The following is a 24471-nucleotide window of genomic DNA, read 5'->3' on the forward strand; positions in this document are numbered from 1 at the left end:
TGAAGGGTGGAACCAGCCTCACATGTCTGCCCACATCCCAGGTGTTCTGGCTAGGTGTCGACCCCGTCAGCAAGGGTGGTACCTCTCCCCGTTCTCTCATTAAATCCAGCTCCTTGAATTTAATCTCTTGCTGAAGCGCCAGATCACGTTCCTTCAACTCCCTTTCGGCTTTTCTCTCCTCTGCTTCGAGTTCCCTGGCAGCTCTCCTCTCCTCTGCTTTTCTCCCTTCTAACCTTTCCTGGAGTTCTCGTTCCACTCTCCTTTCCTCTGCTTGGTTCTCTTCTCTCCTCTCTTTTGCTTTCCTTTCTTCTTCTGCTCTTTCCTTTTCTGCTTTCCTTTCTTCTTCTGCTAACCTTTCCTGGAGTTCTCGTTCCACTCTCCTTTCCTCTGCTTGTTTCTCTTCTCTCCTCTCTTCTGCTTTCCTTTCTTCTTCTGCTCTTTCCTTTTCTGCTTTCCTTTCTTCTTCTGCTCTTTCCTTTTCTGCTTTCCTTTCTTCTTCTGCTCTTTCCTTTTCTGCTTTCCTTTCTTCTTCTGCTCTTTCCTTTTCTGCTTTCCTTTCTTCTTCTTTGATCCGTTCCTGGCTCCGTAATTGCAACTCCAGTTTCCGGAGCTCAACGTCTTCTGGTTCTTCGGGTAGCCACTCCCAGGCTAACTCGTCCCATGTTCCTAATCCCACCATAGACTGTATCACCGTGGTCTGCAACTCTGCCTTCCTCAAATTAGTTCGGACCTCCAAGTTAAAATGTTTGGCCAATTTCAAGAGGTCCGCTTTTAGTAACGCTCGGAACTGTGCCTCACTCGGGGTTACCGCAAAGTTCTGTGCCACAAACGCCATGGTGCCTATCGTCAACACCTGTTAACCTTCACCCAAGACTTTACCCCCAATTTCCCCAAAAATTTACCAATTAATACTTAATTAATAAATTTTAATTAATAAAAATATTATTTTATTATTTTATACAATTTTAGATCCCGGACGAGCCCCCAATTCTGTTACGGGGTCCTCCCGGTAACTACCTGGTCTCGGTGACCCCCGGACCGTGAGAGGAACTCCGCCAGAAAGATATATTATTTATACGCTTTCGTAACGCAATCAATATGACTTCCAGTCAATAAGAAACCCCACCCCAAGGATCCGGAAGAATCAATAATATATTCCCCGAGCAATCAACAACCATCAACAATCAACAATCAACAATTAATCACCAATATTATTAAGATGGCCATCTTATATAGGTGTGTCCTCTTTCCCCACTCTCGACCCCTTGGGTACTCACGACCCCTTTGGTCTCTGTCCCTCACAATGTCTCTGGGCCCCTCCTGACCAAGATGATGGTCGGCTTCTCTGCACACGGGCGGTTGAACGAACCCCTGGCTGACGTGCTCCCAAACGTGCACGTCACGTACCGGGAACAACGGTTGCAGCGCACACCTCCTTGCCAAGCAAAGCGGGCAAAGCAACGCGCCGTTTGTCCAGCGCGCGAGGCCCAAGGTGCGACCCGTACGCGTCCTTGTAGACGGTGAGGCTAACTGTGTAGGACGCTGGGTTCCGTGCACGAACCCACGGCAACTTGATGTGTCAAGGGGTAATTCCTTTCGCCAGACGGGTTTTCCAACGCAGCGTCAGACGCTGCTCAATATCGATACCCTCGCCTCGGAGCTCGGCGAGGAAGAGGAGGAAGAAGATCGTCGCTTCCCCAGGACCTCGTGTCTTTTTTCTTCCGTTTCCGGTCTCCTTTTTCCCAGAAGGGCTCCTGACCCTTTAATCACAACAACCTTTATTCGACTACACATTGATAAGCAAAGACCTGAATAGTAATTCACATGAATTCGTAACAGTATATATATATATATATATATATAACTGGAGCGCACCTGCAGCATGCGCTCACGGTACATGGAATGCCCTTCATCGCTAGAATGCGAGAGGTACAGGCATAGCTGAGTGTGATGAGTGCTGGGCTTTATAGGGTTCTGTTGACAGATTGGTTCCCATTTGTTTTCCTCTGTTAGTTTTCCTTCGGAGCCTTCTAATGCAGCTACAATAAGCTTCTTTCTCTGAAGCGATCGTGTTGTTATTGTGAAGGTAACGTTGAGGTAATATTTCTTTTTCCGAGGCAATGTTTACTTCAAAAACGAACAGCATTTCACTGCACATCCTATTGTCATAACAGAAGGGTTCGCACACACCTGAGGTACGATTCTGTTTCTCATGGAACTGTTCATTCTCTTGACAAAGTGCTTGCCCACCTCAAACCCGCCCCGTTTGTTGTGTGGAAGTTCTGCAGGCTCAATTAAAAACCACCTTTAGAGGCCATTTTTCCCCGCAAGTTGGCCTTTTTCGGGGACCGTGGTTGTTGTTGTTTTTTGGTCCCCTTTTTGAAGCAATGTTTTACGGCCGGATGCCCTTCCTGCCGCCAACTCTTTTTGTCACCTTTTTACGACAAACAGGGAATGCTCAATTAGTTGTAATGTATTCCTTCAATGTTGTTCATGATACATTCTGTACATGTAAAGAACCAAAATATTACTGTCAAACGGTATTAGAAATGTATGACATGCTGAAGTATAGATAGTAAAGACCATTAATTGCGTGGTTCCCAATTGGTGGTCCGCGATCATTTCTCGATAACCTTTGCCAGTCCCTGTTGAGAAAAAGGTTAAGAACCACCGGTTTACCACACCTCCCTGAAGACCACATTGCTGTCAAATTGTCCATGTTGCAAATCGCCTTATCTCAAGGTTACCTGCAAATATGCCAAGTTGCCCCATGTACGCCCGATATCGGTCTCTTGTAACTACACACTGGTATTCCATCTGGGCGACATGGATCAACAAACACCGAGAACCGCTCCTAAAATATGCACACATGATGAACAGTTTTCCGTCTCAGGTCCACGTGTTCTCATCATCCTCAACCAACAAAGTGAGACTTGAAAATGAACAGTTCCCATCACCAAATATCTCCTTGATGAAAAATCTCCAGAGCATTAAATATTGCCATTTTCCAACAAACGGAATTTCCTCATATCATATTACCTTCACAACAACAACTACACCTCCAATAATATGATTGCTCTGGAAAAAGCAACATTACTTCAACATATTATCTTCACAATACATATTACCTTCACAGCAACAACAACTACACCAACTAAAACGGCACTCGTAGAGCGCATAGTCTCATCTCACTCATTCATTTGGAACAAAAATACCATCGCTAACTGGACACATCAATTTTGGCCCATATACCTTTATCATTCATGCACCCTATTATGTCACATAGTTTCTTGGCATGGGTTATGTACGTCATAAATTTAATTCTTCCCTCACATCAGGTCATAGATCGGTTTCAGATGTTTATGCCTCCTCCGACTAAGTTGGCGGAGGAATTATGTTTTCGTGTTGTCCGTCCGTCCGTCCGTCTGTCCACGACAGGTTTGTACAATGTACAGGTACAGTTATGTACAATGATGTAAAGATTAACTGATTAGAATTTGGGGTGAAAGTCTGTAATATGTCCAACTTGAAAACAGCTGAAGTGATCCAAATCAAACTTTGTACAGGTATGTTTAATGATGAAAAGATGAACTGATTAGATTTTGGGTTCAAGAGGTCAGAGGTCATTTTAAGTAAAATGTATGTTGCCATGCCAACTTGTGAACAAGTGATGGGATTTTGAACAAACTTGGTATGAGTATATATTCGGATGCAAAGATGACATGGTTATATTTTGGCATCAAAGGTGAGGAGTGATGTGAATTTTGCAATTTTGGTGAGGTCAGAGGTCATGTCAGGTAAAAATGTGATACCTAAGAACAGCTGAATGGATTTAAATCAAACTTGGTACAAGTATGAATAATGATGTAATAATGTTGGCGGAGGCATATCGGTGGATGTCGTGATGTCGAAGAGTGTGATTCTAGTTGGATGAGCATTTCAATTAAACCAATTGCTGAAATACCACTTCACCGACGACGTATCATTTCAAGACGATGGTTGAATACCAAGTTTCAATTTTTTTTTCATTGAATGGTTTCGGAGAAAATATCTTTTTTTTTTTTCTTCTGTAATTCAATATGCTGCCATATCATGTGACCTATGACATCAGAGTTAGCAATAAAATATTCTTCTTGGGAAGTCCCTCCTATGTTTGTTTTGTGTTGATAGGATAAGCGATTGCAGAGAAAAACATATTTAAAGCGAAAATATATGGATGTGGACATAGATGGTCATTGCAATAGTCTCGCATCCCCTTTTGGGGCAAGACTGATATGATTTCTTCGGAGAAAGATGAAAGCCAAGGCAGTGTATAAGCAATAGGGCCGTTCAAGGCCTGGAGGCCAAAATCCTGCGGCCCATATGAGCTATGGCCTTGAAGCCCGTGACAGACTGCTATCGGCTGGAATCTTTCTATATATATTTGATCCTTGCTTTACACTTAAGGGAACACTTGTAGGTAAGGCATAATGATTGTGAATACTGTACAACACTTCCGCAGATGGCTTGGGCTTACCCGAGCAGGAACATGACGGCCGTATTTAAGCAGGCCAGCTGTCCAGCCAATGGGTGTGAGGCAGTCCTTCGATGCTCCGCCCAATGATTTACTAATACATACATGCATGGTGCAAACACAGTTCGGATATTTAGATATAGATGAACAGTTGCCAATGTCTGGTTATTTATTTTGATTCCTTTATTTTCAGTCTGTGGAAGATGCTTACGTCCCTGTCATCAAGTCAAGTTTTGACAATATTGAGGTAAGAATTTTGTGGCAAAGTTCTTATTTTGTTTGCTCTTTGCAAACATAGCAACTAGATGCCTCCTTCGCAAAGTAATCTCTTTGTAATGATGGGAAAGCATGTGTTGAGTTTCATCATCTACACTCCGGGACGAAAAAAATGAGCCTAGTTAATTTTTTTTAAACATTTTTCTTTTGTCATAACTATTTTACCATACATTAAAAAACACCAGAACATGCAGAAATAACTACAAATCAGTATGAAATAGCTTGTCCCATAGCTTTCTTTAAATAATCTAGTCTTTTGGTCAAACTTTCACAAAGCTTCTTGCACTGAGAAATGTCAATATTGTCCCATTCATTCATGTTTGGCAGCTTCCCAAAGTTGATCAGGCTCTGCAAATTTCCTTACAATAAGTTTGTGCTGAATATAGGTCCAAATATTCTCTATCGGGTTCAAATTTGGACTCTGACCAGGCAGAACATAAGTTTCAGGGACTTTTTCTCCAACCACTTTTAGGTGGCTTTTGCAGTGTAGGTATAGGTGTAGGTGTAGGGGATTTACCCTCCCCCCCCCCAAATGAATGATCATTTGACCAGACTCGGACAGTTAGAGGATAATTTATTATTAAAGATAAGACATTTACACGGAAGGAAAACTGCGGGGGTTCTAGGCCAGTAACCCTCAGTCCAAACACAGCTCTCCTTAATATACACATGACTGGCCATAGTTTATATAGTATGCTCAAAGATTATATGAACGGAACCAGATAAGGCACCTGCCTTTCAGCTCGGAAGAAAACTGTCTCACCCACACATTTTTAGACAGGGTAAGGTGAGAATGCAATAACATGATATAATACAAGAGGAAATTAAATGACAGGAGATGTTTGCCAAGGTCAGGCAAACGGCAATTATAACAGGTGCTCTTTGTTTTCTCACTCTCCCTGGAAGGGCCAACAGTTTCCATAGTAATGGACCAGTGCTGTCTGGTTTCATAACTTTGCTCAAGATATATGAAATCCTCGACATAGGCCGGGGCATTATGTTGTTGAAAAATGACTTATTTGCTTTATCTCTCCAGGAGATAACTTTTGGAGGCTGGGAAGTAATCCTTTCTCTAATATTTTCTGGTGTTCCTTGGCAGTAATTGACTGTTCACATCTTATCAGCTCACCAACACCAGCAGATGAAAATGCACCCCAGACCATGATTCCACCTCCCCCATGATTCACAGTTGTTGAAATGCACTCAGGGTTGAATCTTTCACCAGATCTGCGAAGGCAACGTTCTGGGGCATCGCTGCAAAGCTGAAATCTTGATTCATTACTCCACACAACTCTCCGAAACCAGTCTGAATGACAGTTCCCATATTCGGCCAAAAAGTGCAATCTGTCCTGAATGTATTTTCTTGGTTAATGGAGGCTTCTTAGCACATGTTGAGGCAAAAGCAGCATCAGTAAACCTTCTTGTGATGGTCCTTCTGGAAACGGCCTTCGTTTCAGCCATTCTGAACTCTGACAGTTTCCACTAGCTTTTCTTTCTTTCCCGGAGAACTAAGAATTTCAGTTGCCTGTCATCTTTACTTGTAGTGGCTCTAGGCCTGCCAGATCCCTTCTTCCTTGCAGTAGAACCAATTTTCTGGAAATGTAGACCTATTATAATTATAAGATAATTATCTTTGTTAGGTAGAGAAATAGGAATGTACTCCTTCATGAGCTTGTGGGTTTCAGAATATACCTTGCCTACTTCACAAAGACGAGCAATTCGATTTTTAATATCCGTATCGGCATGGACCCTCTTTCTTTCGAGGCATTTCTAAATTGAAACAAAAAACATGACCTTCGCTAACTCTACCAGTCATAAATTAGAGCAATTTAGGCACTACATGTGCACTAAATAGTCAAAAAACATGACAACCCCCTAAAAATGCATTGCACATCTTTAAAAGTATACTTCTAACAGTAAAAAAAAAAATTGCTTTTTTTTTGTGACAGGACATCTTAAAAGAGTCTTATCTTCCTTTTTTTATGTGTAAAATTTTGATTATTTTTTATCTGCGATATTTGCCTTTAAAGATGAAAGGCGAAAATGCAGAAATTTCATTATTTTTTTTATTTTTTTTATTTTTGAGAACAAAACGTAAAGTGATCTTTTTTTCATTAAAATTGCTGTAAACGGGCTTTTAGCTACTGTAACATGAGTTATTTATTTAAACGGGAATATGTACTGCGCCTCTATGGCTCCAAATTTGAACAAATCAGCCTGGCTCATTTTTTTTTTTTTTTGCCCTGGAGTGTACTCCGAGAGGACATTAATCGAGGAAGCTGAAACTTTCAGGGATTATTGAGGGCATTCTGAAGTTGTCTGTGCAATTTCCGTTTGATCAACTTTTGAAATAAAAATTTTCATCCATCTTGGCATTTTCTTCCTTTGGGGGGAGGGGTTCATTGCAATTCAAATTATCCGAGGTTTTTAACCACGATGTATTTATTATACCTGCAACGGTACCTGACCTATGGGTGGGGCTTCAATTAGGAAGCCCAAATGAAAAGGCAAAATATCAGAAATTGAAGGCTTTTTTATTTTAAATGATTCATATAAACATCCGTTGAATCGTATCACACGCAAATCATCAAAATCTAAACAGTACATGGCGCCCATTTTGAAAAAAAAGATTGAATTCTGCAAAACGGAAGTGGCCGCTACACGTCTTTCTCAGTCAGGCGTTTGTGTGAAGAGTGCACGCCGAATCTCATCACATAGTGGAAGCGACCGCTACACCTGTTTCTCAGTCGCTTTGCACATGCTGCCATGTCACTTTGGAGCCGCACGTTTATATAGGAAGAGTTCGTCAGGAGTCGATCTACTCTCTCCTGGTACGTAGAATAAACAGTATTTGTAGAATTTCAACAAAAGCCACATCACTGTTCATATCGGTAAATATTATTGCATTGTGTTTGGAAAAACTGGAAAATTGAAAAACTTGGAAAAATTGGAAAAACAATATAGCCTATTTTACTCCCAGGGGTCCCAGGAATACCCACCCAGAATATCGTTGCGATTGGTTGAGCCGTTTTTGCGGTACCTTCGAACGGACGGACGGACATTTGGCGAATTATAGTAAGATATGTACATACCGTATGCAGCAGTACACATGCTCTTGCTTCATACAAGTAACCGGGGTTTGTTTTTCCTTTTTCTTTTTTTTTTCGGGAGTGATTGCGCAGCAGTCTGATGATGCACTGCCCAAATAAAGGGTTGTCAGAAGAACGTTTTGCACACTTGGAACAAGGTCACGCACCCGTAGGGCAGGTAGTCTGCTAGTAATTCGCCCAAGGTTGAGTGCAGCTTGGTCGAGGCTGTTTATTCCTGATACATGAAACACCCTGCAACCCATGCCCACAGAAAGCTGACTTCTTGGAATGCTGGCTGCATTTTCCATCCAATAATCATATAACCTTGTTAAAAATACTAATTTAAAAGTAAAATAAAGCTGAAAAAGTGAAGGCAGAAGAAAAAAAATAAAGTGAGTGCCTCTGTTGACGTTTCACAACATGGGCAAGGATGTTTGTGGACACCAATCCTGGTAATCTGCTGTAATAAATGGAGGTTGTGTGCCTCACCTCTCAGTGGTGATTCTGGTGTGGGATCTTTTTTGGGTGGGGCGGGGGGTGGGGGGTTCATGCTTCTCTCTCTCGCACCACTCACCCTGTTTCACAACATTCATACACCTTTCATTCCACGTCACTCCCACTCTCACGTCAGCCTTTTGACTACATCAGGACATGCAGCTCAGCCCAAGGGGAGGGGACCCTTGGTCTCTGCCTAGCACCCCAATAATTTGCACAAGGCAGGCTGGTTTTTCTTTCCTTTAACTACATTTGGACTTAGGCATTGTGTGTGAATGATCCATGGAAGGTCATGTGTGACCCACTTGGATTTTAAGAATGACATCACATATTTGTACCAGGATGCTGCCCGAACCTGCTGAGGTGATGTGTTTGGGACACTGCGTCATTCCTCCTCGGGGGGGGGGGAGAGAATGTGGATGGGGGGGGGGGGCAAATGGGGGTGGGGAGGGGTTAAAGAGCCAAACTTGTTCTCCCGAAGTGTACTCCCTCGTCTGGACCCGTGTGTCATACCTGCACTTAATTCGGTCACTCGCCAGGTGTACATGGACTCCAGGTGATGCAGGTATCCCTTCCACGGATCCTTCCTCTTCTACTTCTGGTGGTCTGCCACACAAAATCCACCAGTGATTATATTTCCCTCCCATACATGCACGTGGGAGTACATGAGGTGGTCTCAAGTTGGGAGGTCTGGTATGTCATCCCAATCGTCTTGAAGGGTGGTGGCCTTCATGGAGTTGTCATTTAAAAAAATATTTTTAAATGGATAAGAGTCTGCACACTTTGGTAATTTACTTTCAAAATGTTGACCCTGATCAGCGAGCAGTTCTTCAGGGATTCCAGGCCGAGACACAAGGCCTTCCAAAACTTGTGCTACCACACATACTTACTGGTTAGAGAGGGAAAAGGCCTCAGACCATGTGGTAAAGTAATCCATGATGATGAGGATATACTTGTTTCCCTGCCAGATGCAAGGCAATGGACCCAATATGTCCATTGCCACCCACTCGAGGGGATGGGCAAGCAGGGGGAGGCACATGGTACAGTTTTATATGTGTAAGGGACTAAGGGTGTGCGTTTGCACGTGCGTGCAAATTGTTGGCTGCTATCTCCACACGTGGGTGGGTTTTTGGAGAGGGATTTTCCCCTCCGTCCGTGCGGGAGTGTGCGTGCGTGCGTGCATGCATGCGTGCTTAAGCGAAGGACCGAATTCTAATTTGGTGTCTGTGCAACCCACGTCAAAATCCAAGATGGCCGCCACCATGTATGTCTGATGCCATGTATGTCTGAACCTTGTGAGCGGAATATCTTGAAAAATAAGCGACGTACCAACTTCTAATCTGGTGTGTGGGTGTATCTAGGCACAAGGAAGAACGCTATTGAAAATTGGGTCGCCACGTCAAAATCCAAGATGGCCGCCGCCATGTATGTCTGAACCTTGTGAGCTGAATATCTTGAAAAATAAGCGACGTACCAACTTATAATCTGGTGTGTGGGTGTATCTAGGCATAAGGAAGAACGCTATTGAAAATTGGGTCAACAACAACAACAACATGCATTTTAAGGCCATGTTCCCTGCTAGAGCGGGGGTTAGCCTTGCGGTCCCCATGACAGTCTTCTCCATTTTGCCCTATTTTCTGCATCTCTCCTTGTTAACCCCCTTGCCCGCATTTCTTCTTCCACCATCTTTAGCCAAGTCTTTCTCGGTCTTCCCCGTCCTCTACTTCCTTCTACATTAACTTCCATCACTCTTCTCAACCAGTCACTTTCATCCTTCCTCAATACATGACCAAACCATCTCAACCTGTTCCTCTTCACAGCATCAATCACAGGCAATATTCCCATCATCTTTCACAATTCATCATTTGTCTTCCTCTCTCTCAACGATACTCCACACATCCATCGAACCATTCGCATTTCCACCCTTTCCAGCCTTCGTTGCTGCTCTACGTTCATTACCCATGTCTCGCTCCCATAAATCATAACACTTCTCACACATGCAGCATACACCTTTCCCTTCAGCTTCAGCGACACTCTCCTCCTCATCAGCACGCCACTCAGTTCCCGAAACTTCTTCCATGCACATCTCACTCGAGCAACCGTTGCCGAGTCTGATCCACCTTCTCCATTCAGCATGTCTCCGAGGTAGCAAAATGTTTTCACACCTTCCAGCTTCACGCCGTCTCCAAGATCCAACTCAACATTTCCTCCATCTGCAGCTCCCTCTGTGCACACCTTACATTTGAATGTAGCTGCCACACTGGTTAATGACCCTCTCAGACCACTACATTTTTGATGAACCCACTCAGCACACATTGTACATTGAATGGAGTTCACTCCGACACCCTTCCTGCACACAGCACACGGCCACTTCCCAGTTCTTTCCACCTCACCACATGCTTTACCACTTGCCATCACCTTTGTCTTTCCGATATTCACCTTCAGACCTTTTGTCTCCATACATTCCTTCCACTTGTTCATCTTTTCCTTCAGTCCATCCATACTTTCCGCAATCAACACCAGATCATCTGCATACAACAACTCCCACGGTAAACCCTCCTTTACGGTCTGAGCCAGCACCTCCATCACAGCTACAAATAGTAGTGGACTTAGTACCGACCCCTGATGCACTCCCACCTTCACCTCAAACTCACCACTGTTCCCGTCCTTCGTCCTTACAGCTGTGCGTGCTCTTTTGTACATTGCCATCACTACTCTGATCAACCATTCCTCCACTCCTAACTTCCTCAATGCCCATGTCAATACTTTGCGTGGAACCCTATCGAATGCTTTCTCCAGATCAACAAACCCAAAAAACAACTTCTTCCTCTTATCCATGTACTTCTCCTGCAACTGCCTCACAATGAAAAGCGCATCTGTCGTTCCTCTTCCTGGCATAAATCCAAACTGCATTTCGTCGATCTTCACTTTCTTCCTTATCCTCCTCTCCAACACCCTTTCCAATACCTTCATTCCATGCTCCAATAACTTTATCGCTCGGTACGAGCCACACTCCAGAGGGTCACCTTTCCCCTTGTATAGAGGGACGAGGGTACTCAGTTCCCAATCCACTGGAATGCGGCCTTCTTTCACCACCAGATTACAGATCTCTGTCATTCTCTTCACACCCCAACTTCCTGCTGCCTTCAACATATCTCCCACAACTCCCGTCGGCCCTCCCGCTTTTCCACTCTTCATTGCTTTTATCGCTTCCTCAACTTCCTTCTCAGTTATCTTCTCTGCCGGTCCTAAAACTGGGTTACTCTCTATGTTGCCATCCCATTAATTCTCTGTATTCAACAGCATTTCCATATATCTTTTCCATCTTCCTTTAATTCCATCTGGGTCGACAACGATTTGTCCCACTTCATCCTTCAAGCAACTCACCCCCATCACATCACACCTCTCTTTCGCTATGTGCTTTGCAATCCTGAATACTGCTTTCTGACCCTCTTCCGAATCCAAGCGTTCTCCGAACATTTTCCTACATGTCTCCTGCGCCTTTGCTACCTCTTTCTTTGCAGCCTTCCTGGCTGCCTTATAACTTGGGTCGCCACGTCAAAATCCAAGATGGCCGCCGCCATGTATGTCTGAACCTTGTGAGCGAAATATTATATCATAGCATGTTTTCTGCGTCTTCCACTCTGTCAACTCGCATCACTTCCCTGACGGGGGACCTAGGCGTAATTCCATTTTTCCTCTTTTTTTTTCTCGCCTCTGGAACGAACTCCCACCCTCTTCAATGCCACTCCACCCTCCTGGTCTTCAAAACAGCTGTCCACCACCATCTCTTATCTTTCCCCCATCCAAAACCTTTATCTTTTCTCCCTGGTTAATCCACCCTAAATCCACCTCCTTCAAATTCATATTTCTTTAAATTCTCCTTCAAATTCCGTTAACTTTCCTGAAAGTCATTGTAGTGTCCATCTTGTTTATCCCGTGTACCCCGGCCCAGCCCTCTCTGTTGCACAGATCTCCCGATGTCCCTGTTCTCCACTGGTGTTGTTTTTCTCTCTCCCCATCTTGTCTCCCGCTCCCTTTATTATAATATGTTCTCTGTGTTAGCTCTTACACGAGCCTTGACTACAACAACACAAAATGCATTTTAAGGCCATTTTCCCTGCTAGAGTGGGGGTTAGCCTTGCGGTCCCCATGACAATCTTCTCCATTTTGCCCTATTTTCTGCATCTCTCCTTGTTAACCCCCTTGCCCACATTTCTTCTTCCACCATCTTTAGCCAAGTCTTTCTCGGTCTTCCTCGTCCTCTACTTCCTTCTGCATTCATTTCCATCACTCTTCGCAACCAGTCACTTTCATCCTTCCTCAACACATGACCAAATCATCTCAACCTGTCCCTCTTCACAGCATCAATCACAGGCTCTATTCCCATCATCTTTCGCAATTCATCATTTGTCTTCCTCTCAACGATACTCCGCACATCCACCGAACCATTCGCATTTCCACTCTTTCCAGCCTTCGTTGCTGCTCTATGTTCATTACCCATGTCTCGCTCCCATAAATCATAACACTTCTCACACATGCAGCATACACCTTTCCCTTCAGCTTCAACGACATTCCCCTCCTCATCAGCACGCCACTCAGTTCCCGAAACTTCTTCCATGCACATCTCGCTCTTGCAACCGTTGCCCAGTCTGATCCACCTTCTCCATTCAGCATGTCTCCGAGGTAGCAAAATGTTTTCACACCTTCCAGCTTCATGCCGTCTCCAAGATCCAACTCAACATTTCCTCCATCTGCAGCTCCCCCTGTGCACCCCTTACATTTGAATGTAGCTGCCACACTGGTTAATGTCCCTCTCAAACCACTACATTTTTGATGAACCCACTCACACTCAGCGCACATTGTACATTGAATGGAATTCACTCCGACACCCTTCCTGCACACAGCACACGTCCACTTCCCAGTTCTTTCCACCTCACCACATGCTTTACCACTTGCCATCACCTTTGTCTTTCCTATATTCACCTTCAGACCTTTTGTCTCCATACATTCCTTCCACTTGTTCATCTTTTCCTTCAGTCCATCCATACTTTCTGCAATCAACACCAGGTCATTTGCTTTGATCATCTTACACGAGCCTTGACCGAGTATTGAAAAAACAAACAAACAAAAAAACTCGCAAACCGTTGACAGTTTGTTTGAATCTGGATGAGAGGTTTCGAAGCCCCCCACATTCATGAAGCCAATGCATTGACGTCACTCATAGGCCAGATGTATTTGCAAAAAGAATATGCTCGATGCGTCAACAGGGGTGGTGGGGTTGGAGTGGCCACACAAGGGTAGTGGGGGGAGGGGGGATATAAAAAGGTGCGAGTTGAGTTGTACACGGGTCGGTTTGGTGAACCTCCGCTGGTGATCAGTGTAAGCTGCTGTCAGGATCGGTGCGGTCGAGGTCTGAAAACTGCGGAGCGACTCGTACACTCTTGACAGTCTGGACTATACACATCTCATTGGCTCCTGGACTCTGACTGGTTCAGATGCTCGTGCAGGCATCACGCCAGGAATAGTTCATAATTATTTTTTTTCTTATTTTTGCTGTTAGTTTTTGTCAAGTTTAGTTTGACAGCAATGAGGATGTGGACGCGCTTTGCATTTCAGGATGCTTTCCAGTTCAATTATTGCTTTTGTACTTTTAAACGGGTAGTTTATGATCTTCCATGTTTTACACGTGTTTAGTTTAGAACTAGGTTACTATTTAGGATGACGCGTCTTGCCTTGTTCTGCAGTATTGTGCGTGTCTCTCCTCCACTGATGTAGTTGATCTAGTATTCATTTAATGACACTGTTCCTCATATTTTTAGCTTCAACCCTTGTTTATCCAGTGAATGCTTTGTCAGCTGGATAGTGTCTGTCCTAGCTCGTGGATTATGGTCAAATTGAGAACCAAATATATATATTTTTTGCTTGAAAAAAAAAAATGTTTGATAAAATGCTGCTTGTAATTTTTAAGCATGCTGATGTTCTCACATTTTTCTTAGATTGACGTGCTGTTTGCAAGGTTGGCACTGCAGGTTATTCCAGACAACCTCGACTTGAGGGACAATTCGTTGCTGAAGAACCTGGACATCCGCTGCATTCGTAGTCTGAATGGTATGCTTGGTGTGCAGAGGTCTCAATCTCCCATTTCCTTGGTTACGGTGACTCCACCTTTTGCTTGTGCAACATTATTACATCAAGCCAACAAGAGTCACCAATAATAAATCTGGAGTTTGCCAAAGGCTGTGATCTACAAAGATGTCACAGTCTGACCGAGAACTCGCACAATAAACGTAGTTTAACAGGGATGTGAAATGTGCATTTATTTATTGTATTTATTTGAGATAACACGGATGTAGCCCAGCTATAACAATGTTCATACACCATGGCACTTAAATATATTAATGTATGATGGATGGTATTGAGGGTGTTCCATGTATATGGTGTTTGTGTTCACCACAGATATTTAGGATTACTTAAATGTTAACCGATTCATCAGGTTCCCACCAACATGTGAATTTACACATTTTGCCTCAAAAGTGGACGTTCTTTGATTTGGGAGGAAATAATCAGACCAAAAGGAAAAATTCTTTTTTTTTTTCTTTATCTTTTTTGTTATTTTTTTAATGTTGAAGGTTCCAGTCATGGACACTATATAGTCCTCATTGAGGCCAGGCCTTAAGTAAATTACAAGAAAAGTGTATGATTGTTTGCGAGAAAGAGATTGAAGCTAGCCCGGTAGACATAGTGTGAGACAGAAAGTAAAACCAGAAATCCTGACAGAGTGGAAGATGGTTCCGGGCACCACTTTAATGCTACTAAGTCCGAACAGTTGTACTACCCTGAGTGGTTGCTGTCTACAACCTACTACTTAAAAAAAACAAAAAAAACAGTCCAACCGGATGGTTGTTGTTTGGGAGACACCATCTCCTTACTGGATGGCCGTTGGCTTCCGAAGCGAGCTTATCCGCCCTTTAACAGGTATTGGTTTTACTCCTGCAGGGTGTCAGTCACCCTCCCCACTGGCAAGCCACAAAAAAATGGTTGGTAGTTGGGGAACTTTATTTATTTTATTTTATTTTCCACATGTTTGTCCGTTTTGATGAATCGGTTAGATTGTTATATTAAATTACAATCTTTTCCATTTTGTTTATCATCTCTGATTTTGGTGAACTAGTTATTTTCAACTTAAATGTAATGGAAAAGTACAAAATATCTGGAACAGAAAACCCAGCTCTGTCTATGTACGACAATCTAGAATGGCTTTTGGGGTCGGGAAGTTGTCAGGTATGACAGTTGTCCGATACAATAATGGACCGTGAACAAATACACTACATGGCTAAAAGTATGTGGACACCCAAACATCACACCTGTATGTGCTCGTCAAACATCTCATTCCAAAATCATGGGCATTCATATGGAGTTGGTCCCCTCTTTCCTGCTATAACAGCCTCCACTCTTCTGGGAAGGCTTTCCACTAGATGTTGGAACATTGCTGCAGGGATTTGCTTCCATTCAGCCACAAGAGCATTCGTGAGGTCGGTCACTGATGTTGGGCGATTAGGCCTGGCTTGCAGTCGGCGTTCCCAATTCATCCCAAAGGTGTTCGATGGGGTTGAGGTCATGGCTCTTTGCAGGCCAGTCAAGTTCTTCCACACCGATCTTGACAAACCATTTCTTTAAGGAATTCGCTTTGTGCAATTGTCATGCTGAAACAGGAAAGGGCCTTCTCCAAACTGTTGCCACAAAGTTGGAACCACACAATCATCTAGAATAATCATGCCACAGCATTAAGATTTCCCTTCACTGGATCTAAGGGGCCTAGCCCAAACCATGAGAAAGAGCCCCAGACCATACTTTACAGTTGGCACTATGCATTTGGGCAGGTAGCGTTCTCCTGGCATCCGCCAAACCCACATTTGTCCGTCAGATTGCCAGGTGATGAAGCATGATTGATCACTCCAGAGAACGTGTTTCCACTGCTCCAGAGTCCAATGGCGACGAGCTTTACACCATTCCAGCCGACACTTGGCATTGAGCATGGTGATATTGAGCTTGTGTGCAGCTGCTCGGCCATGGAAACGCTCCTGACTAACAGTTGTTGTGCTGACGTTGCTTCCAGAGGCAGATTGGAACTCGGTAGTGAGTGTTACAACTGAGGACAGGCGATTTTTACGCACTTCAGCACTCGGGGCGGGGGGAGAGGGGGTCCCGTTCTGTGAGCTTGTGTGGCCCACCACTTCGCAGCTGAGCTGTTGTTTCTCCTAGACGTTTCCACTTCACAATAACAGCACTTTCAGTTGACCGGGGCAGGTCTAGTAGGGCAGAAATTTGACGAACTGACTTGTTGGAAAGGTGGCATCCTATGACAGTGCCATGGGTGATGAAGGTGCATGATAGGGATGGAGATACATGGGTGATGAGCTGCGCTCTGTTTCTGCCAGATGTAGCGCTTTGCATTCAGGCTATGAAGTTGTTTTCGTCTCATCAGACCACATAATCCTTTGTCTCATGCTCTGAGTCTTTCACGTGCCTTTTTGTGCATTGCAGGTACGCTGTCATGTGCCTTTTTCTCAGGAGTGGCTTCCGTCTGGCCACTCCCAGAAAGCCGAGCTATGTGAAATGCTGCAGAGACTGTTGTCCTTCTAGCCTGTTCTCCCATCTCAGCCAAGGATCTCTGTAATTCTGTCAGAGTGGTAATTGGGTTCTTAGTCATGTCCCCTCACTAAGGCCCTTCTTGCCCAGTTACTTAGTTCAGTCGGATGGCCAGCTCTAGGAAGAGTCTGGGTAGTTCCATGTTCTTTCCATTTCCGAATGATGGAGGTCACTGTGCTCTTTTGAACTTTTAACACTAGAAATTGTTTTATACCCTTTCATATATCCATGCCGCCTCGCAATTCGATGTCGGAGTTCTTCGTGCAGTACCTTCGACTTCACGGTAGAGTTTCATGCTGACATGCACTGTCAACTGTGGGACCCTATGTGGAAAGGTGTGTTTCTTTCTAAATTGTGTCCATTCAATTGAATTGGCCACAGGTGGAGTGGACTCCATTGAAGTTGTAGAGTCATCTCAACGATGATCAGCAGAAATAGGATGCACCTGAGCTCAATTTGGAGTGTTATAGCAAAGGGATTGAATATTTATTGACTCAAGATATTTCAGCTTTTCATTTTGAATTGTTTTGTAAAAATTTCGATTTTTTTTTTTTTTCACTGATATTATTGGGTATTACATGTAGATCAGTGGCAAAAAAAATCGAAGTCGATTTCAGGCTGTGACAACAAAATGTGAAAAAAAATCAAGGGGTGTGAATACTTTCTGAAGGCACTACATGTACAGATAAGATTTTAGCTCTGTCGTGATTCGGTTGTGACGTACCATCGAAAACGTCAGGTCTGGTTTGTAAACGGTCAAACAGTTGTGGCTTTCACAAATTTGTGGGGTCATCACACCAAATACTGAGTTGAGTATGGGTCATAAATTGTATTTAAAAAGAAAAAAAAACTTTTTTTTCATTACAAACAGATTTTCATCTGGGGACTTCGACTGTACCACCTAAGGACATGGAAAGCCCATATACCTCTTTACCTAAACATTTAAAATTCATGCTTTGTGCCTCAAATGGTAAAAAACAAAAGGTTCCACTTTTAACTGGTAACAGGAATTGCAAAGCTAGTTCTGGTTACATGACTACGGTACATCAAAATGGTGGACTTATTCATTAAATCCTTCAAAAATCTTCTTCTTCAGATTCACCAGTTAGAATGCTTCCAAATTTGGGTTACATTAGCACAGGGTAGAAATGTTAAATTGTGGAGGTCGTGCCGACTGCTTGATCGGAAGTTTGTTTAAATGGCCGATTTGGTTAATTTTTTTGAAAATCGCCTAAATTCCTGAAAACATCTTCTCCAGACCCATCAGTCACAGTGCTTCCAAATTTGGGTTACAACGTTATGCCAGCACTCAGATAAGCTACAGGTGCAGTGGTCCTATTTTTTTTTCTATTGGGTTCAGGGCTCCACATTTTTTTTTTTAAAGTCCATCCATGGGGCAGATAGGTTTTAGATTCCACCTGTCCACCTTTTCGTACTGCGAGCATGTCGGGCAATATCACTTTTTTTGAAATCGTCACCGGCGCACGGGTGTAGTCGGGTCTAAAAAAAATATCCTCTTCATCGCTTCTAATCATTGGCTGCACATGAAAAACTAGAACGGCACTCAATAGAGCACATACCTCCGCCAGGTTGAACAGTTTGTTTTGTATCCCACTGATAGGCTGGATCTGGATTCGGACCTGAACCAAAATCTAATCGACTTGTTCTTGTCACCAAACCAACTCCTCCACCAGGTTTTGTTCAAATCCGTCCATGACTTTGAGATATCGTGCTATATATCGTTTTTGGCCCTATCTCCCAATGGTGAAGAATCACTTAAAAAATTAGACGAGCCGGATCCGAATCCAGATTTTCACCAAAATCTAATCATTTTGTCCGTGTCACATACACTACCTCTCTGCCAAATCTGTCCACAACTTTTTGAGATATCTTGTTCACAGAAAAACATAGACATGGGTGAAAACATAACCTCCATCCACCTTTGGCGGAGGTAAAAACGTATTTGTATGAAAACGATCTTGAAATTTTAGTGTGGTGTGTATCTTGCGCAAATACTGAGTGACTGCAATGCGAACCTTGAGGTATAGGGTAGGTTCTCCTTGTCTTCCATCAACATTTACGAAAGTTTGTTCAGCCTTGAAGATTTGTTTGTTACCGAGTTGATAGGTGGACACTTGTAAACCGTATATAAAAAAAAATAATTTTGTCTGATGAAATATACAGTACTGGTCGCTCCAGATAAATGCCGTTATTTTGTTTATTTAATATAGAACTATTTATGATACAAACATAAATGCTGTACCACTATAGAGAAAAGTATGGTTCTCTTTTATCTCGGCATTTGTTCAATATGACCACCTAAAGTAAGCATAGCACCTATCTGTATGCACAAGTTGCCTATAACCTTTTCCAATGTGTCTCTGCTCATATGGAATGTGAAATCCTGGATTGCTGTTTTCAGCTTGTCAGGCCTGGGGGCATCCTGTAGGGTTGCTCCTTAAGTAACCCCCATAAGACTAAATCGTATGGATTAAGGTCCGACCTCGTCGGCAGCCAGGGGAGGCCTTCGCAAAGCATGCTGGGAAACGGTTTGAGATGACCCTGCCATTGAGTCAGCACAGAGGTAATCTGAGACATTGCACGTGGTGTGGAGGCCTGCTTCGTCATGTTGAAAACACTGGCATCTTTTTAGAAAATGTTGGCGTTACAATTATTCCGGGAAGGATGTCAAGCATTTTTCAGTAGTCATTAGCTTTGACGTAACCATCAAAAAGGAAGGGTAATTTTGCTCCCCGTTTGGAGACTGCGCATGAAATGGAACATGAAACAAATTTTGACGATCATGGTACATGTTTTATGTTTGTCTTTGTTAGTTGGCCAATAATGAATTTGTTAAACTTGTGGGTACTCTGGGTGGGAGTACCCTTCTCGGCCACCTTTGGTGGACCTTGTGCTGCGGCACAGTCTTGCAGATGCATTTGGAGACTGCACTTAACTTTTGAAATGGATTTTATTGATCACAACATATTATACTCCGTATCGTAAAATAAAGGAAGATGATTTGTATTACCAGCTACCGCCAAAGGTGGCACTATTTCAATCACTACAAACTATTGATTGCTACATATGCCTTGAGGTTTGAATGGGAGTTTCTTCTGCTGGAGAAAGCTTTCACCTCGGTCTTTCCCGAACTGGCTGGCCATTCTGAACCATTTCACTGAAGGTGGAAGTCATTTGGAATTTGTTCATGGTGCCGGCCGTAGCTCGACTATTCTTCGCGAAAGGAATCGAGATCTTTAACGTCCACCGACTAATGCTATTGGACGGGATTCCCAGATTAACATCGTCCGAGGAATGGCCCACTTTGTAATGCAAAATCATGCCTGTGAAACACCAATCCGACAGTGCATATTGATGTAAGGAGTCGACCCCAGACAAGACTGCTCCAAGGTAAGTCAGCTATCAATGCACCATCTTATCGGAATTGATTGAAGTTTGCACACTATATAATAATTGCTGCTGCTGATTATTTTCAAACAGGCTAGACTTCTACCAATTAACAGATTGCTGTGTTTTTGTCTTAACTCTTCACTTTCTTATTTCTTTTGTTATTTTAATGCATACGGTACGTTGCTCCAAAGTCTGTCGGGATGTAGCAAAATCTCACAAAATGTAACTGAAGAAATCTGCTCCTCCTTTCCCATCATATATTCAGTTTTTACTGTTGCAATAAAGAAAAATTCACTCACTCTCTTGTGCAACTCCCCTCTCACCCCCCCAAAACGAGTAAGTGCAATAAAAAGATTTGCGACAAATTTGAGCAGGACTTGAGTGATATACAGTCATGTGATAAAGTAAGTACACCCCATGTAAAGTTTTGACTTTTTCAACATATTTCAATAGACAGCTGTTTGATCTTCATTTCAGCAATATTGATAGATAAAGGTGATATAATATAACAAATATCATGAAACATTTACATTTTGTAGTCCATTGTGTAATTTAAATATACATAAATGCAAATTTCGCATGTGGAAAAAGTAAGTACACCCTTGGCTCTAATAGGTGGTATTTCCCCCTTTGGCAGAAACAACCTCAAGTAGGCGTTTCTTATAACTGTCTACCAGTCTCTGACATCGACTGGGAGAAATTTTTGCCCACTCCTCCATGCAGAATTCTTTCAGCTGTGTGATGTTTGAGGGGTTTCTTGCATGCACAGCTCGTTTCAAATCTCCCCACAACATCTCGATGGGATTTAGATCCGGGCTTTGACTTGGCCATTCCAGAACCCTCCATTTCTTTCTTTTCAGCCAATCCTTGGTGGATTTACTGGTATGTTTAGGGTCATTGTCATGTTGCAAGGGCTACCTTCCGTTGAGCTTCAACTTTCCAACAGATGGCCTCACATTATCCTCAAGCAACCTCTGGTACAATGAAGAATTAATAGTGGATTATATGATGGTGAGCTGCCCAGGCCCTGATGCAGCAAAGCTGCCCCAAGCCATAATATTTCCACCACCATGCTTTACAGTTGGTGTCAGGTTCTTGTGGTCAAATTCTGTCTTTGGTTTTCACCAAACATGTCTTCTGGTACTGTGGCCAAATAGCTCTACCTTTGACTCATCTGTCCAGAGCACATTGTTCCAGAAGTGCTGGTCTTTGCCTAGGTGTTCATTGGCAAACTTTAGTCTTGCCCTGATGTTCTTTCTGGACAGCAAAGGTTTCCACCTGGCACACCTCCCTTGAAGATAAAATTTGTGCAGCCTCTTTCTATTGGTAGACTCGTGCACTTTGACATCAACAGTGGCAAGAGCTACCTGTAGGTCCCGTGATGACATTCTGGGGTTCTTGTAGACTTCTTTCAGCATCTTGTGGTCTGCTCTCAGGCTGAACTTGCTGGGGCGGCCTGGCCTGAACAAGTTGGCAGCTGTTTGGGATCTTCTCCACTTGTAGATGATCTTCTGGACATTCAAATGATTGATTTCAAATTGTTTGGAGATCTTTTTAAATCCCTTCCCATTCCCAGACTCGTAGGCATCTATAACCTTCTTTCTGAAGGCCTCAGAGAGCTCTTTTGATCTAGGCATGGTGACGCCGCACACTTCAACAACAGAGAAAACCAAACTAAATGTCAGGTTTAAATAAGACAGGTTCCTCCAAGAGCCTCTCTAACGATGTTCTAATCATTTGCACCTGAGCTGGTGCACCTGATTCTAATTTTAGGTATTTGAAGTAATGATAAATGTAGGGGTGTACTTACTTTTTCCACATGCGAAATTTGCATTTATGTTTATTTAAATTATACAATGGACTACAAAATGCAAATGTTTCATGATATTTGTTATATTATATCACCTTTATCTATCAATATTGTTGAAATGAAGATCAAATAGCTGCATGTTGAAAAAGTCAAAACTTTACATGGGGTGTGCTTACTTTTTCACGTGACTATATACACACTGATGTATACATGTATCGATACAATTAAAACAAATTGATTGCTCCAACTTGTAACGGAAGGTCACTCGTATCAAAAGCTTGTAAGGTGGGAAAATAACTGTTAAATGTCTCCCTTCAGTCTGTATAAAGCACATCACCATATGTTCAATAGTACTGTACTTGCAGTGTGTGTGTGTGTGTGTGTGTGTGTGTGTGTGTGTGTGTGTGTGTGTGTGTGTGTGTGTGTGTGTGTGTGTGTGTGTGTGTGTGTGTGTGTGTGTGTGTGTGTGTGTGTGTGTGTGTGTGTTATATGTGTCACATGTGTCACGCTACCAGATGCGCTAAACATCTACTGCGTATAAACGCCGTTGAAAGGCGGCGCAGCGTGTTTCACCGTTTTCACTTCCGGATTGATCGTTTATCAGCAATAAACTTCCGTAAATATACCTTTATTGGACACAGTTTCGTCTTATATTTCACCCATCGACGGAAAAATATACGATCTTTCGTTCTATGACAGTGGCATTACCTGTTATGACTGTTGAAACCTGAATTTTGTGCTTCGGACTCGACGGGCATTTTCCGCGATTCCGCGGCAACAGTCGCCTGGTGGCGCGCTAGTCGCTACACGTGTTTGTTTAGATAATGATTAATGATACTGATACTGAATAATACTGATACGTGACTGATAATTATGATTGAGACAGTCATCATAGTTTGTGCAATTGATAAGACCTGTACATGCTGCTCAGTGCTGTGCATCCAGTGTGCATGATATTTTATTCATATACTGGACAAAGAATATCGTTTACTGAACAATGCTGTACTTTACTGAACAATGCTGTAGCCCTGGTGTTGGGCTAGTGGCTAGGGTGCCAGCTTAGGATCCTAAGATCCTGGGTTCGAATCCCGGTCGATCGCTGAATTAACGCCAGGGGGGTTGACTCAGCCTGTCATCCTTCCGAGGTCGGCAAATTGAGTACCAGTTCACTGGTAATTCCCTGTTTGTCGTAAAAAGGCGACAAAAAGGGTTGGCGGCAGGAAGGGCATCCGGCCGTAAAACATTGCTTCAAAAAGGGGACCAAAAAACAACAACAACCACGGTGCCCGAAAAAGGCCAACCCCTGCTTTGCGGGGAAAAATGGCCTCTCAAGGTGGTGTGTGAACAATGCTGTACTTGTATGTTCTTTGTGAATTAGGCTCACAAGATAATGACTTGACCTTTGAATCACACTTCTGGCTGCCAACTTAATATCCCGTGGGGTTTTCAAGTGTAAGTAGTATGATGCCACATGCATTTCTTGTCCTTCATGGATAAGTCAAGCCTTGTGTACATACTTCTTGTAAATGGGGCTTCACCAAACATGTGTGTGAAAATTCTATACATGTAGGCCTACTCGTCATTTAGCCTTGATATTTTGGCATGACAGCTTGGGCTGGCGTGCAGATGGCGGGCGATGATTTACAGTATTTGGGTACAGTTGCAATGCAGATTATGCTTGAAGATTCAGTGCAGATTATGCTGTACATAATAAATACAGCAGTATTAGAAGAAATGTGCGTGTTTGTTTCCCATAAATTCCAATTAAAATCAGTGCTGGTCACAACTTATTTGCTCGGAAAAAAAGTGAAAAATACAGAATATTGGCAAGGTGCTAAAAAAATAATTGGCACTCGGCCAATAACTCTTATGGTACTTTTATTTACTTTACTTGTCCAACATCATGCTTGAAAAAAAACCTTTAAACTCTAGAAATTGATTCTGATTGTAAATTACTGGTTGGTATTTTTTGCGAAATTTTCTAGATTTCCTGGCATGAAAAGTTGAAAAACTTGACATTTTGGGGAACACATGAATATTTAAATTTTTGTTTTAATGAATTTGTAATTTCCCAATTTGACCAACCCTGCTATTTTATGAAGGTACAGGGTTGGTACTTTAATGCTGCAGGTATAATAATATAATAATAATAATAATTCATTTATTTTGTATTGCGCTTTTCAAGAAGCCCAAAGGCGCTTTGACAGAGTGGAAAACATAATGCA

At 42.9% G+C, this 24471-nt stretch overlaps 1 protein-coding gene across 3 annotated transcripts in view; it reads left to right on the plus strand.

Annotated features, from left to right (window-relative positions):
* PAPOLG (poly(A) polymerase gamma) overlaps positions 1-24471 on the plus strand; it is a 74267-nt gene that overhangs the window by 24193 nt on the left and 25603 nt on the right. For all 3 annotated transcript variants that reach the window (XM_068129782.2, XM_068129781.2, XM_068129783.2), the window contains exons 6-7: positions 4707-4760; positions 14373-14484. In XM_068129782.2, coding sequence (XP_067985883.1) covers positions 4707-4760; positions 14373-14484 — 166 coding nt within the window. The remainder of the gene's footprint in view (positions 1-4706; positions 4761-14372; positions 14485-24471) is intronic.

Source organism: Myxine glutinosa, chromosome 1 (genome assembly GCF_964187855.1).
Source record: "Myxine glutinosa chromosome 1, kmMyxGlut1.1, whole genome shotgun sequence".
In the NCBI taxonomy this organism is placed as follows: Eukaryota; Metazoa; Chordata; class Myxini; order Myxiniformes; family Myxinidae; genus Myxine; species Myxine glutinosa.